The sequence below is a fragment of the Alosa sapidissima genome, chromosome 8 (assembly GCF_018492685.1).
Source record: "Alosa sapidissima isolate fAloSap1 chromosome 8, fAloSap1.pri, whole genome shotgun sequence".
Taxonomy (NCBI): domain Eukaryota; kingdom Metazoa; phylum Chordata; class Actinopteri; order Clupeiformes; family Clupeidae; genus Alosa; species Alosa sapidissima.
The window spans coordinates 3,104,136-3,120,172 of record NC_055964.1 but is presented as its reverse complement, the minus strand read 5'-3'; the positions used below and the strand labels follow the sequence as shown (position 1 = coordinate 3,120,172).

Sequence of the window (16,037 nt, the reverse complement as noted above, 5' to 3'; positions counted from 1 at the left end):
TACACGGGGTACAAAAATCACAAATGACCATAAGAAGTACACAGTATGTACATTTACAGAAATTAGTCTGATTCACAACACTTTCATAGTCAAAGTGTGGAGAAGAAAGTGGTAGAAGGAGGTAGTGAAGGGAAGAGAGGGAAGTGCATGGCAAGTGTGTGTTAGGTGTATACGGTTATTAGAAGTGTTAAGAGAGGAGGTATCCTTGCAAGAGTAAAGCCTTCAAGATCTGACAGATCTTAGAGGAGCGCAGCGGCATAGGGGTAACATAAGCCTTTATGAAAGCACTTAAATTAAGTATGGGTGCAGACCCAGCAATCACTTTTTATGCAAGCATTAAGGACTTTGCAAGCGGTTAAAGCAGGAATCACAATAACAAATCTGCAGTGGTTAAAACCAGAAACTGTTGATAAAGTGAGACGATTCATAACATGGCCATTTCCTATCAGTGTCAAGTGGGTTTCACAACTGTCACGCCCCTTTAGGAGTCTAATGAGAGGTCTCGTTTCTATGTATTCCTATGGTAGAAATAAACATGATCTCGGATTATGAACGAGTCCTTAGCCCTACGTTCGCAATGTGAGTAATGAACCCATAACCCACAAGCCACATGTCTTCCTTCTGAGACTGAAATGCTATTTTCCAACAAAATAAATAGAGAAAAATCACTTTGTTCATGATCTGTCACTGTTCCAGGAAAGCTGTTGCGTGCAGCCACCTGTTCTCAAAGGCTCACTAGACCCAGAGAGAGTTGATACATACTTTTCTAGAACTAGTAGCCTACCTTAAAGTTGCTGAACGAATGTCATCTCAGGTTAGTTAACAGCAATACACAATCCTTAGCTGCTACCGAGCTAGCGAACATCACAAGCCATTCCCATTCACAAACGTTTCCTGTGCTAACGTTAGCTAGTTTGCTAGCTAGCTTGGCTAACAGGCAAATTCGGCTAACCGGCAAATGAATTATTTGTGTCAAAGAATATTTTATTGGCATCACACACAACCAATGACAATAAAACAGTACATGCTTTATATTTTTTTATTGCTTATTCATAAAAAGGTTGATGTTTGTGATGTTATGGTCACGTTTATTTAGGAGTCTGGAACTAGTACCATTTTTGTTCTATTGCCAAATAGTTCAACTAAAGTATCTTTGATGTAACACAACGCTCAGACCATAATAAGTTCTATGTCGTTCCTAAGGAACACAAACGGTCTGCCTAAAGAGACAATTGAATACGTTTGAGTTACACTTTTGAAAAGTTGAATCAAGTTCAACGTTCAGTTTGTTCAACGCTAGGGTTCCGCTGGCGCTGCAACCTAAAGTGATATGAGAATACATGTGAGTGGATGTCTGGGCCCAACAAGGTGGTGTACACAGCAAAAGAAGGGGCCTCAGCACTGAGCCTTGGGGCACCCCTGTGGCGAGGACATGTGAGTCAGTGAGATGTGAACATGTGTCCTAGCCATGACACATTAAACGATTGCCCAGTGACCTGTAATGCCCTGTAATGTTTGAGAGTATGGATAGCAGGATGTGAAAGGCAGCTGATGGGTCAAGCAAGATAAGAACTGAGATTTTAAGACTAGAAGAGTACATCCATCATTATTTGAAACATTACATATCATTTTACAGTGTTATACGCAGTGTTAAGCCCATAATTGTCATTTTATGTGATTTTGGATTTGACCACGAAAACAGAGAAGATGGTAAATCTCAGATATTGCCCCTTTGTGTGCTTAAAATCTGCTTGATTTGCTAAAGTTTAGGCAAGGAATTCACAGTCTAATGAATGACTGTCTTTGCATTGCATTGCTAGAGATTTGCTGCTAAGCACACCAGACCAGACACTATCCACCTTATGCTCTTGATAATGGACCCTCAAAATAGCAGTATCGGCAATGCTGATAGTGAATAATAACGAATAACACTGTTGGTTATTTGAATATTTAAAATTATTCGTAGGCACATATCACAGCCTCAATAGGTGAATTCAAACAGCATTATTTTATGGGTGTCAAGATATGGAATCAACACTGTGTACAAATAAATGCTTTAAATGCCTGTCATTGCCGCTTGTGTCATTTTTTAGATAAATCACTAAAAAGCAGATTTGTTACCTCTTTTTACTTAAGTTTACCAGGGGTGCCAATAGATTGAATATTTCTGACCTAGCTCAGTCCCTACTAGCTGATTATCGCATGGGAATTGTATTCGGATTATCAGACAGCAAACACTGAATCGACTGGTATAGACTAAATACTATGCTAGGTAGTAGGTCAGAGATCATGAAGAAGACGGGTAAGAAATTGACTAAATGGTGTGGTTATATTGGGATCTATCTTTGACAGCCTAGTCAGTGGTGAAAAGAAGTAGTTTACTTTTCAACATTTTTGTCGTTCCCGATAAGCTTCCATTGTATGAGCCAGATGAGTTTTAGCATAGAAGAATATTGGACTTTCCTATGTCTCCTAATATGTATACAGCATTCAATGTTCCTATGTCTCCTAATACAGACATGTGGACTCGAGTCACATGACTTGGACTCGAGTCAGACTCGAGTCATGATTTTAATGACTTCAGACTTGACTTGATAAAATTCGGCATGACTTGCGACTCGACTTGGACTTGAATACTATTCACTCGAGACTTGACTCGGACTTTGCCTCTTTGACTTGTGACGACTTGACATGTCTCGAGTCAAAAACTAAATTTCCTGATCGTGGACCAGTCACCCCAGAAATGCTTTCCCTCCGCGACTAAAAAAAAAAAAAATAGCGGAGACAAGCGGCTAGTCCAGAGCACAGTTCAGTGCTGCCGCTACGCACTGTGTGTAGGGCACCAAGAGACAGAGAAACGACCAACATTTAGCTAATAACTAGTAGCTTTACTGCAAACTGATTTGCACTCTTGTTAGAGAACGTTTACAATGTCAAAATGCACCAACAGCATGTTACATAAAGATGATACTTTTCGAGTCCTCTCCATTAAGATCCAACTTGAACTTATGCTAGCCTACTCCATTTAATTGAGAACCCCATCTAAGCACGCACGAGAGGGAGAGAAAATGAGGTTCCAGCTGGCTTGTCATTGTTGATGATGATTGATATTTTCTTTTAAATATAAGAAACGTATAAAAGGAAATCATGAAGGCAACAAATACGAGATTAGGGGAAATTGCGGATTTATCCGGTTCTCACTACTGTTATAAACTATGAGATCCAGGTCACTATGACATAGGCTGCACTCACTGTGATTTGGAAAGTGGACAAGAATATGAAGAGTTGTCTTTGCCTTTGTTTAATGGAAATGGTGAGTCTTGAAGTAGGCCTATTCAATAATTTGTTTACATGAAGCACATTGATTTGGAAAGTGGACAAGAATATGAAGAGTTGTCTTTGCCTTTGTTTAATGGAAATGGTGAGTCTTGAAGTAGGCCTATTCAATAATTTGTTTACATGAAGCACATTGATATGCCGATTGAAACGCATTCCACTCAGCTAGCTAGGTGGCTACTGGCTACCAGGCTCATAATTCACATTTAATTGCAAACAGAAAATGTCAAGCAAGCATCATGTCATACATGCATCTATTTCCAAAGGAATGAAAGCTGTTTGTGCCAACTTAATATAATGCTTATCATTGTTAATATTGTGCTATTCATGTGGCACAAACAATGTTTGAGTTTGTGGACTAGCCATAGGAATGGAGCTGGTAAAAAAGATCATTATGAGAATGTGTGGACAGTGGCACACAATGGGCTTAAAGTGACAGTGCACCATTTACAAATGAGATAAACAGCATCACATGTGTAGTATTTCTTAAGAAACGAATACTTTAAAACAAAATTACTGTGTCATTATTATCTTTTAAATAATATAAAAGTGTTGACCTTGGCTTCCCTTATGAGTCGCCACTGGCAGACAGCCTAATAAATTGTTTGCAGGCAAATCTGTGGCCTAGCGCAGTGAAATGCCATCAGTCAAATTATTACTCATCCTTACAGTGGGCTCCGAAATTTGGAAAAACAATATTTTTATTTGTCATGTAGCTATCCGTTTTGTACAGATTACTCAGGTATGCACATGTGTATATTGTATGCGCATGCATATATCGTAAAAGATTTCAAGACAGAAACATTGAACATATTTTAATCTGTATTTATAAAAAAAAAATCTGTGGATTAGATGGAAGTGTTAAAATTATGATCGATAGTCTAATAATGCCATTATTAAGTGAAGAGTACCTGATGACTTGTTCAGGACTTGAAAAAGATTGGGACTTGGACTTGGACTCGACTTGGCTTTGATGAGACTTGGACTTGGACTCGACTTGCCCTTCTCTGTATTTACTTGGGACTTGACTTGGACTTGAGTGCTAAGACTTGGGACTTACTTGTGACTTGCCAAACAGTGACTTGGTCCCACCTCTGTCCTAATATGTATACAGTATTTAATGTTCCTATGTCTCCTAATATGTATTCAATGTATTCTTGAGACTGAAGATAACATTTATTTCTCTCTCTCTCTTTCTACACTCCTATTTTCTGTCAGGATTGTTCCTTTACTGTCAGCCAGTTGTTTGAGTCCTATTGTCTGCCTGGACCATTGGGTGGTAATGCCAGTCATATCCCGGACTACCAGTGCTCTAATCAAACCTCTGAAAATACACCAGACTGGTTTCTTTTTCTGTGTGTCACATCACCAGCAGAAAACAATCCACTGCTGGGACTCCATTATAATGGAAAGACCGTGTAAGCATTCAGTGGGTCTACTGAAATTATTTATAAATAGGTTATTAATGAAGTTGTTGAAACTTTACAAACCATTAATATACAGTTTACACATAAGAAAACAGTAAATGCCAAATAGCGATCCCATATTCATATTGTTCATCTTTGGATCGCAGTAGTTTTAGCTTTGTCCAGTCAGCTTTTTTGACATCTGTGACATTGCTCGGATTCTTTGTCCACCTTGACAATTTTTTGGCATTAAATTTATGACCATTTATTCATGTCTATGTATATGCAAAACTCACTTTTTCTACTTACTTTCTCTACTTCTCTACTCTACTGCTACTTTCTACTTATTTACATCCATTTGAGTCTCTGATGCTCCAGGTGCAAAACAAAACCGTGCGTTGATTTTTTTTGTGGGATTTTTTCCAAAGGAAGGTTCAGTCTCAAGATGTCCTTGATGCAACGAAAAAGGGTTTCTGCTGTTGTGTCAGGTGCATTATAAAATCCCCAAAATACACTCTGCTAGGTAGGTACTAGGTAGTACCTCATATCCAATGACTTGAGGGCATAACATGGACAGGAATGGGGCCCTTTCTCCGCCGCTGCCATTTTGAAAAGAGCCATAGTCTGTGATGTGCGTAGTTGAAGTGGTGGCACTATGTGTAGTGAACAATAAATATCAAGGATGCTGGCTGGACAAAGTAAGCTAAAACCAATGAGATCTGAGGCTGAACAAATGAATATGGGATCACTATTTCACAACCAAAAGGTGATTATTATCTAGGTTTAGGGATGTAACGATTACCGGTATAATGGTAAACCGCAATAAAAATGTTGACGATAACAATTACCGTTTTCATTTCAAATATCATAATTATTGTGGTTGATTACCACGGTGTGGAAACCATGTGTTTAATCCCTCCCAGCTTCATCCGAGCCTGCTTTTGACAGTAGGCCTGGTACAATGAAACAAAAAACTGGTACCCTACTAATTCTATTGTCTAATTGATGGTTTTAACTGGGACTCGGATTAGGCTCCACCTGATTTTAAAAGGCGGAACATTTTCACCACAAAACGTGCACTGTATCATGTAGCCACTCTGCGTCTTTCTATGTTCGCGTCCACATTAAATCCATTCCTCTCATGTTATCAGGAGAATACAGTAGCCTAAAGTTTTATTTCGAACATTTACTTTGGTCTCACTCATTGGATCCAAATAACAAAAATAGCAAACTCCAAGTCATGGTAGGGTAAGTTAAGCTATAAGTATATAGCCAATTAAACATGACCAAGGAAAAAGTGAACAGGACACTTTTGAAACTATTTCAGCTTGTGTAGGCCTATCAGTGCTTTCTGAACATATTTTTTAAAAATACCGCGATAATACCGTAAACCGTGATAATTTTGGTCACTATGACCGTGAGGTTAAATTTTCATACCGTTACATCCCTATTTAGGTTATTAAGGGTTATAACGGGTTATTAATAGTTTGTAAAGTCTTTACAATTTCATTACCAACATTTATAAATTAATTCATAAACCCTTTGTAAGTATACCCTCATTTTAAAGTGGTACCTCATTTACAGTCAAATACTGTTGGGTGTGCTAGCAGTGTAAAGATTATGGTTGGTTCTACACTTTCTCTCTATAGGGCTCCCAAGGGTACTCCATCATTTAAAAATCCAAAGCTGACCCTTCCACATTCTGCGACCAGTTATAGGCAAGGAAGGCCAATCATTACTGCCACAGATGAATATTTCACCATTCCACAGGTGAGAATTGGTATTCTTGCTGTGTATTCCAATAGCTAACTTCTATAGGTGTTTGTGGATAATAACTAGATCTACATTTCTACATCAGCAAGGAAATGCAAATGGAATTGTGCTGCAGCAGAAATCAGTCCTTGCATACAGGCCCATCAGCCCAGTGACCTATGCAGTTATATGGATGCCATTATATAAAAGATTTAGTAGACAAAAAGGAAGGTTTGACCCTCCCACCACCTGTTGGATGAATAATAAACATCATTCAACAAGACACAGGACAGCAATTTTTCTAGCAATGGCCCACTAACTCACTCACTCTGCTTTTACAATATGAATCGGGTGATATTCAGGCAATTCAAAATGTGTTGATGGTCTCCCTGCATTGTGTGCATGTAACCGTATGGGGCCGTCGGATGTGTCTGAATTCTCAATTGAATTGCTCACGGCATACTCAGCACACAGATATCACATTATTCCTGAATTTTCTGTCATATTGTAAGCTGATGATAATAGGTCCCTAGGTGTCTGGGGCCAGTTGCACCAACTGGTCTTTATCAGGCCTGGTCTAAACTGTGAAGTTGGTTAGTTGGTTGCGCCGACCAAACTTACACCTAGGCTTAACTACACTTGGTCTTAACGAAACACATTCATGTGAATGTTCACGGACCATATAACTACTATTAACTTGTGTGTTGCAAAGATTCTTTGCTGTCTATGCATGTTGTTAAAGCGACCATGTCCCCCTTTGGAGGAGATGCTGTTATAATGCTTAGATGTACACATTGGGTTCTTCTTGGTATCATCTTGGTATGGACTTACCAAAGGAAGAGCAAATGAGAGATGTGTAGCTTTATCTTTTCCAAGAGAAGACTTGATTCCGTTATTAGTCGAAGATTTGTAAGACGAATCAGATTCAACCATGAAAATCCCTAGTTGGGGAAACCCCTACCATAGCCACACTCATACACACACACACACACACACACACATCACAAGAGCATTTTTATAGTCTTTGCACTCAGAGTTTATTCCTATCTGCTGATCTACAATCTCTCCCATGTTTAGAGGTCATTGCTTGGCCAATGTATGGAAAACACACCTGTAGGTTTCCTGGAAAATGTTCAGACTGAATGCATCAGATTCCCCCTCTTCTGCCCACCCTTGCCAACTAATCTGGCAGAGGATATAAGAGATGGCCATGGAGGTAATTTTTCAACAGTTTATGGGTGGTGATTATATGACTACTAAGCAATACCGAAATCAAATTTGTTTTCATTCCTTTTTGCTCAGGGTTAGTGACTATCGATGTAACTCACAAGTTAGGAACTGACCAAACACCCTCTGTGTCGTGGGCCCCAAATTCCCAAAATGCCAATAATTTATCAGGTCAGTGTGTAATTATATTGAGGTTCAATTGAAGTGCAGTATATTTTTTCTATAATATAAAATGTTCATATAATTTAAATAGAAAGTCTATTTGTCTATATATCTGCCCTTTTGTATTGATCAGCAGAATCTCATATGGTTTTGTGTGAGAATGTGACCTTGGCCTGGAATTACACTTTTTATTGGAGAAGAGAAGGCCTTTCTGGTATCACTCTTGTGCGCACCTTTGGAAATGTCTTTTTGGACCACCACTGTAAGTCTATTGCTGATTATTTGATATGGATTATTATACAGCTAAAATACACTGAACAAAATATACTGTAAATGCAACACTTTTAAAGCCTATTCTGGGGGCTGGATGGTTCTAAGGCTAGATGTGTAGACCAGGACTGTGTTCCAATTTGCATAGTTCTGTACTTACAATACCTAATATGAGTGCACAACTTAGAGCATGAAAGCATTGAAGTTGCCTTTCATGAATATGGTTGCAAAGCAAAACAGTTTGAAAGATCAAGAAGGCTCTGGGCTTAGACCATGACGTACTGTAAGTAACAGAGGCATCTCATTCTGTTCTTTAGGGCTAGACTGTCTCATTTAAAAAAAAAAAAAAAAAAAAGGTTACGGAAGGTAGGTAGAACACATGATTTGCAGGTATATTTATGGGGGTGCTTTCCATTTTTGTCCAATTTGTAACACAGTTTTCCATGCTTTCCTGCTTTTCTGTTTAGTGCCATTGATCACCAAAATCTCTGTAACATTTGTGAATGGAGATATTGCAGCTTCAAGTCACTCGGGGGTGTCAGGTTAGTTTGTAATAATGTGGTGCTCCTAACATGTAATATAACCTGTTGGTCTAGTGAATTTCTTCTAAACGTCTTTTATGATTTAGGTTACCTAGTTGGAAAGCATGTCGTTGGTGGTGTGATGTCACCAAGCATGGTCATACACAGAGCTGCCTTGAATTTATGGCATTCAGGTAACTATGGATTTGACTATTTTTATCTGTAATATATGTTTAACTGTTTACAACTGAATAATTATACCTCTGCCCATGCTATGTGGACTGATGTGCATAGTTCCATCTGTAACAATACAGTTGAGTGATATCTCCCAAAGGGGTTGACACATCTTCACTAAACTCTGCACTGTTACTTCCAAAGCGTACATTTTCTGATTTAGATACAAAGGTTAAGGTCACATGGAGTCCTATTTTCATTTTGAGATGGTGTCCCTAGCTTTGGAGAAATTAATTGAGTGACCACTCACCTGAGCAACAGATTAACCCGATTCTCATGACATTTACTGGACCATGGGCCAAGGACGAACCCTTGGTTAACTTTCACTTTCTATAATGGGAGGAGACGTTTATTTAGATCAATTGACTCTTTGCAGTTCTCATGCAGTGCCAACAAAAGCTGTAAAGCAATACATACATGTCTTTGCGATAATGACGTAAAGAAATACAAAATATGTACACACAAAATGCTTGTTTAGTGTTTAGTTTAGTTTTTCTTTGGCCCATTGCCTAATACTACTAACAAACCAACCAAGTAACAGATAGCAATGAAAACATAACCTCCATGGTGGAGATATGCACTCTACTGTATGCTCTATTCTCTCTCTCTCTCTCTATTTCTCACATATACACATATATATATATATATATACACATATATATATATATATGTCTTTCATTATATGCCCATATTTTCAAAAGTATCTTGTCAAAATTAGCGAAATTCACTGAATATCCTAGTTTAACATACAGTAGTTACAAGTGAACTGTACATTACTTCCTAATTGCTAATTGGATCATAAATTTGAGTTAAATGGACAGTGATGCGCTGTGTGCACGCTGCTGTAAACTAAGTGCTGTGCTGTCCCATTCCAGATTGACCCCCTACCCACTTAAAAGGTGAACAGAGGAGAATCTCTCTCTCTCTCTCTCTCTCTCTCACTCAGACACAAACACACACACACACACACACACACCACCACCAAACAAACACTCTCTCCATCTTTGTCCTTCTGTTCATCTAATATTTTTTTGTTGTTAATATAGTTCTTGGTGCATACGCATGGCTCTTTACTGGCTCAAGTTTTCTCTCTGAAACTACATAGTTCTGTGTGTGGTTTATGATGCTATTAAAGTGTTGTGTCACAAATATACATCCTTTGTGGTTACTCGTCAATTTGGTGATTTATTTTGTATTTAAAATGCTATTTAAGAAGCTTTAGTTTTTATGGGGCAATATTGTTTTTAATTGTGATTAATCACGATTAATTCAATTTAAAATATGAGATTAATTGGTTAATTTTAGTCGTTTGACATCCCTAATTAAAATAGAAATATTAGACCTTTGTTTTCAAAATGTACGACAACTAGTATGTTGCCAAATTGAGAGAGCTGCCACAGCAATATCTGTGGTCACAGATATTCTTGCAAAGAATATTCATGCAAAGTTGTCATACAAGATCTCCTAGTGTTTTTCATTTTGAAATCAGAAGTGAATGAATTGCCTGTCATTTCCATGGCCCATATAGTGTAATTTACAGTTCACGATACAGTTGGGAAGTTATTTCTTACACTGTCACCATGTGTCACATTTAAGTTATCACATATGTATTTAAGGTGAAACATTTTAGGATTGTATTGTATGTATGATGATCTCCCGAGAAAGCTCTCAATGAGGTCATGCCAAGTGACTGTACAACATACAATGAAAAACCACAGTCACATTGTTGTTTTTATCCCCTTCATGTTATCAATTCTTTAATTTATATGTTTACGAAGATAATTCAAGGAATCTATAACTGATTGAAAATATTTATAAAATAATACTTTCTATCAGAGCAGTATTCTTAAGTACCTCTTAAAGACCTTTTTTTCATCTTTCATCAGGTGAACATGGGCTCTGTGAGTCTGCTAGCATGAGACCTGTGCTTTTTGGAGTCAACTCCACCTCAGGCTGCATGTTTCCTGTTAGCCTGGATAACTTCACTGAATGTAGCAGGCTCAGGTACTGTAGGTTAACCTTAACAACAAACTCTGTAAGATAATTTTACATGGGTACGTGTATACATTGTGTTAAAAGTGTGTTTGAAATTAGGCTTTCTTCACAAAGCCCCAGTCAATTGTTTAATCACCAAAACAGCTGAATCAGATGTTCTTGTTGTCAATGTGTTTTTATTTTTGGATTTACTTTTTCTAGAGATGCTGTCCAAACCATGTTAACATCGTTAGTGACCTCTACACTCATTGCTAGGAATGGAAATCCTAACTTCTACAGCCTGGCTGACTGGGTGAATGTTACCAGTGAGTAACATCAAATATGCTACAGTGAATGTCATCACAATTATACCCCGTTTGCCTGTATCTAGGTTCACATGTATATTGCCCACATTTAGTTCAGTTTAAAAAGAAACCAACCTGTTCAGTTTGGAAGCAGTACTACTTCAATCAGAATCAGAATCAGGGAATATGTCCCCATCTTTACTTTACATTTCTCTGGGATCTCTGCAAAACATTTCTCAGTTTTGAAATGAGTTTTTGTCTTTGTCTTTTTGCAAATAAATGTGGGTATACATGATATGCCGATCATCACATTCTGTTGTTATTTAGATTTTACACAGTGTTCCAACTGTTTTTGAAATGGGTTGTGTTTGACTGGAAAGCTCTTTGATACAACTACTGTTCAAATGTGCTATATAATCTGACAACAAATTAAAATGTATTTTAATTTGTATGTATATATGTATAAGGTATACATTTTAATTTGCTGTCAGATTATATATCACATTTGAACAGTAGTATAACAATTATTCTTGGAAATGTTCTCCTCAGTAGCATTTTTGATATTCTTCCCGTCTCTTCCATTAGGTGTTGTACATAACTCCAGAACAATTATAAGTCCTGCCTTCCCTGGTCTGTGTGAGGGTGTCCCTTCTCAACTCCATGTTGTTATCTACTGCAGTGGTGGACTACAGACTGAGATAACAGCTGTAAAAATTCAGTAAGTCTCATGACACATGACACTAAATCAGTGGTGGCTGATGGTGGAAAGAAAGTATTAAGCACACAGTTGCAAACCCAACAATTGCTTAAATGGTGACTTGTCAAGAGTTTTGAGGGAACCAAAATGAGTCTTAGAAATTTATTTAGCTTAAGCCTTCCCTGATAAATTGTTCTTGTAGCTGCTTTTGGATAAATGTCTTCTAAGCAAATATAACCATAGGCTAAACTGTAGGGGTGTAAAAATACACTCAGCCCACAAGACAAGACACAATATTGGGTTCACAAGAATAAATAACACTTGTCTGATTGCTTCTACTCTCTGCTGCGTTGACGTTACTTCTGTGATTTGGGAAAAGCCTGACAAATTTGCTTGTTTTCTTGATGAAACATCTTAATTTTAAGTCAAATGATTTTAAGAGAAAGCACTAGGTAAGTCTCTTTATGCTGAAAACAATACCAAACAGATTTTTTGACCTTGATATAAGATTGGTAACACTTTGTTAGATTTTATTAGTGTACTCCAAAAGCTGAAAACATCTGAAAATGCTAAAACAAACATGTACAGTTCTTCAGTGATCAATGTCTCTACAATACTGGGTAAACTTCATTAAAGCAGCGTGCACACTGTCCCAACGAATGGCAACAAACCCCAACATTCTAAAGTTGGCATTCGTCAGTTGGCAGTCTTTAAATTCAGAAAACCAACTGGCAGTCCACAGTGCCCACACAGTAACAGACAAGACTAACTTTTGTCACCTCTATTTTCTTATTTCAATTTTGGTTTTATTTAACAGGAAATCCTTGTTAAATGTGACCGTGTTAACCCAGGTGTTCCTAATGTCACGTTTAAGTGCACATGTAAAAGATTGCAGCCTATTCAACAAGGAGCCTAGCCTGCATGCATACATAGCCTGTAATAATTATATGTTTATCTTATTAGAAAGCAATATTGTTCAATTGTAGGCTACCGTTTTTCTTTTTTTTTTGTGGCCTGGCCTGGTAGCAATTTTCTTGCAACATTATATTAATTTTCCTTTCCGTGCAGCCCAGTAGCACTGGAAAGTTGCACACAGTCGAAGGTGGCGGCGGTTTGTGAACATTGGGCATAGGCTACCAGCCAACACTCCAGTTTTTGGGTGTCTCCCGTAGCCTATTTCATGGTCATCTCCCAGCGCCCTCCCGTTTTGTTATTTCGCCCGGAAAAGTCCCGTAATTTGCATGGCCAGGCGGGTGGATTGTAGGCCTAGCCTACATAATGGCATGCAACATATTGCTTTCAGTAAAGTAGGTTAAAAGCAATGACCAAAAATGCTGTGTTGAATGTAGGCTACAGTATGAAACATGTTATGAAAACACTGATAAGATAACTGTGGTCACAGAAATTTAGGACATTAATATAGGCTATCAAGGGAAGAGGTTTGTCAAGGCTTGTCAAGGGAACAAACTGTAAGAGTACTCTAAGAGCAGTTTGTTGGAAAACTCCATCTAACCAACGACAACTTCATCCAACAAACGGCCAGCGCACACTCACCCAACTGTGGGTAAATGTTGGAGTTTGTTGCCGTTTGTTGGGGCAGTGTGCAAGCTGCTTGATTTGCAATGTCAAATCAATCAATGTTCTTCAGTAACCTAGTGTAACCTATGTTGTGTTTGACCGCACGGCTCAGCCCTGCACGCGCCGGACTCGAGCCCGCAAACACAACTCCTAGGATCAGAAGTTGAGCATGCTAGCAATCGAGCTAAGAGCCCAGGCTGCTAGCTAGCTCTCTCACTAGCATGACTCTTAAGGCGTTGGGAGGGAGGTTTACCAACGTATGCACAGCTATGGACCAGCTGGCTGCCGCTACTCGAGCACAGATCTTGAAATCCTTAGCTTCAAAATTCTATAGTTGCTTTTTTCGATGCTTTCATATTCATCAGCATGTCTTTACCATTATAAGTTATGAAACACAAATGTGTAATTCTGACTGAAGTAATTAACTGAATTGAACAAATTGGAATACTGCATCATTTAAATTAAATTCTGTATTTTATTACCATATGTGTCATATGTACATCCATGGTTTTTTTTTTCAGTCTCAAACCAACAACATGGAGGTTACAGTGTGAAACTGGAACTTACTGTCAGGATCTCAATACAACTCAGTATTTTCCTCTCACCTCCACCATCACCTTCAGTGAAGAATTGTCGCTCAGTACTCCTCCCAAAACAAGGTGAGCAGAACTTCATTACCTAATATAGCCTAAAATATCAGTAAAGCCAAGTTAACTTTAAGAACTATAGCCCTGAGTAATCAATAAAAAATGAAACATATGTTGATCATACATTCTTTCAGAATGATCCACCTCAATCATAGGATTGTGTTTTCCTTCAGGGAACTGAGCTTATATACATGAGATTGTAACCAATGGGAGTCAACTCAGGGGTCGGCCAGTAACTTTGGCCGAGGGCCAGTATTTTTCATGGCCAATAGACGGCGGCCCGCAGGCCAGAGCAGGCTATAGTACAGCTCCGGTCTATTAGTCCACACGCATCTGAGAATGGATAATAATAACTCGTCCCATTGATGGTCTACTTGAGTAATTAAATGGTCTTAATTAACTCCTTAACTTAATTCCCTTTCAATATTGGTAATAGTAAATGCCCTAATTTACAATAATTTTGGCGATGGACTGTTTAACACGGAGCCTGACTTATAAACCTAGCCTATTCTAATTACTTCTTTGGATAAAGTCTCTTACATCTCACCACATGTGAGTGCATTGTTGGATTCCAAAATGTCAGTTGCGGCTCTATTCTTTACTTGGGATTGGGTAGTTACTTTGGCTTACGTTGTTTTATAGTGTTGATTTGTCAATGCTCTGTTGTAGACATAGTTTTCCCACTTTGAGCAACCCAGTGTCTTCATGTTCAAAACACCCTGAGATGCCCTCCAAAAAAGGCGCACATTTGAAAAACAGAATATTTATAGCCAAGACTTTTGAGCTTTGAACATTGTAGACCATGTTCCCATTCCCCACTCTCAAATGTATTGTCCCAACAGTACAGAATGCCCCTGTCCTTATTTGACTGTATTCAACTGAAGTAGTGTTTTGAGACATTCAGCTATTTATTCCACAGATTCCAGATTACCTTTACAGAATTTGACTGTGCTAGGAATGATGTCTGCTGGCCAGAGCTGACATTTCCTCTCACTAGATATTATACAGGTGAGTGCATTTGGTACTTATTTGCTTACAAAACTTTAGATACTTTGTAGAGATATTTGTATTTTAAATATATACACTGCGTTCCAAATTATTATACAAATTATCGTAAAACCACCAATCACCAACCATTTCGTTCGAAAATTCTAAATACTTCAAAATAACATTTGATAAATGAACCTTACATTTTTCAGTAGCCATAGGTGTGTAGATTTGAACAAAATCTAGTTTGGTTCTTACCAGGGTTTAGTGCTGGGCTGGTGGGTGCCTATTTCCAACCTCACGGCACATCAACGGTTAGACCGAGAATTCTCGTAGCAAATGAAATTTCCACTGGAGATCCAAGCGGATTTGTACACGCAGCCTTACAACACTGTTTACAGCTCTTCGAGTCACGGTAAAATTTAATTTTTGGTACATAGCTAATTTAGATACACGGTGTGGGTGCTTGCGTTTCTTTAGGAATCCGCCGTCTTGGTTTGTATAGAAACGAATATTAAGTGACACACGTAAGAGGTCGGAAATACGGGACAGTTGGTAATAGGTGACGTTCCTATACAATTTTCTCAGATTTTTCTAAATAGTTGATGCAAATGACAGTCAGTATAATTTTCAAATCATCAACCGTTAGAGTATAATTAAAATTTGAATTTGCAGCATTAGGAGGTGATATAAATTAAATCAAAAGTGATTTCAATCAAAAACATTTTAACAGGCCAAGTTACATGTTAACATAGTACCCCTTCATTGAGATCACCTTCACAATTCTTGCATCCATTGAACTTGTGAGTTCTTGGAGAGTTTCTGCTTTAATGTCAGAGGCAGAATAGCCTCCCAGAGCTGCCAGAATGTTAGAATAGCCCCCCAGAGCTGCTTGGATGTGAACTGCCTCCCACCCTCATAGATTTTTTGCTTTATGATGC

The 16,037-nt window shown here is 38.2% G+C and overlaps 1 protein-coding gene across 4 annotated transcripts in view; it reads left to right on the top strand.

Annotated features, from left to right (window-relative positions):
- tctn2 (tectonic family member 2) overlaps positions 1–16,037 on the top strand; it is a 63,755-nt gene that overhangs the window by 17,054 nt on the left and 30,664 nt on the right. For 3 of the 4 annotated variants that reach the window (XM_042101893.1, XM_042101889.1, XM_042101892.1), the window contains exons 3-14: positions 4,555–4,754; positions 6,392–6,512; positions 7,572–7,710; positions 7,797–7,892; positions 8,017–8,145; positions 8,621–8,695; positions 8,782–8,868; positions 10,795–10,912; positions 11,105–11,208; positions 11,773–11,905; positions 13,984–14,121; positions 15,029–15,117. In XM_042101893.1, the coding sequence (XP_041957827.1) occupies positions 4,555–4,754; positions 6,392–6,512; positions 7,572–7,710; positions 7,797–7,892; positions 8,017–8,145; positions 8,621–8,695; positions 8,782–8,868; positions 10,795–10,912; positions 11,105–11,208; positions 11,773–11,905; positions 13,984–14,121; positions 15,029–15,117 (1,429 nt within the window). The remainder of the gene's footprint in view (positions 1–4,554; positions 4,755–6,391; positions 6,513–7,571; positions 7,711–7,796; positions 7,893–8,016; positions 8,146–8,620; positions 8,696–8,781; positions 8,869–10,794; positions 10,913–11,104; positions 11,209–11,772; positions 11,906–13,983; positions 14,122–15,028; positions 15,118–16,037) is intronic. The other variant, XM_042101890.1, reaches the window with a different exon arrangement.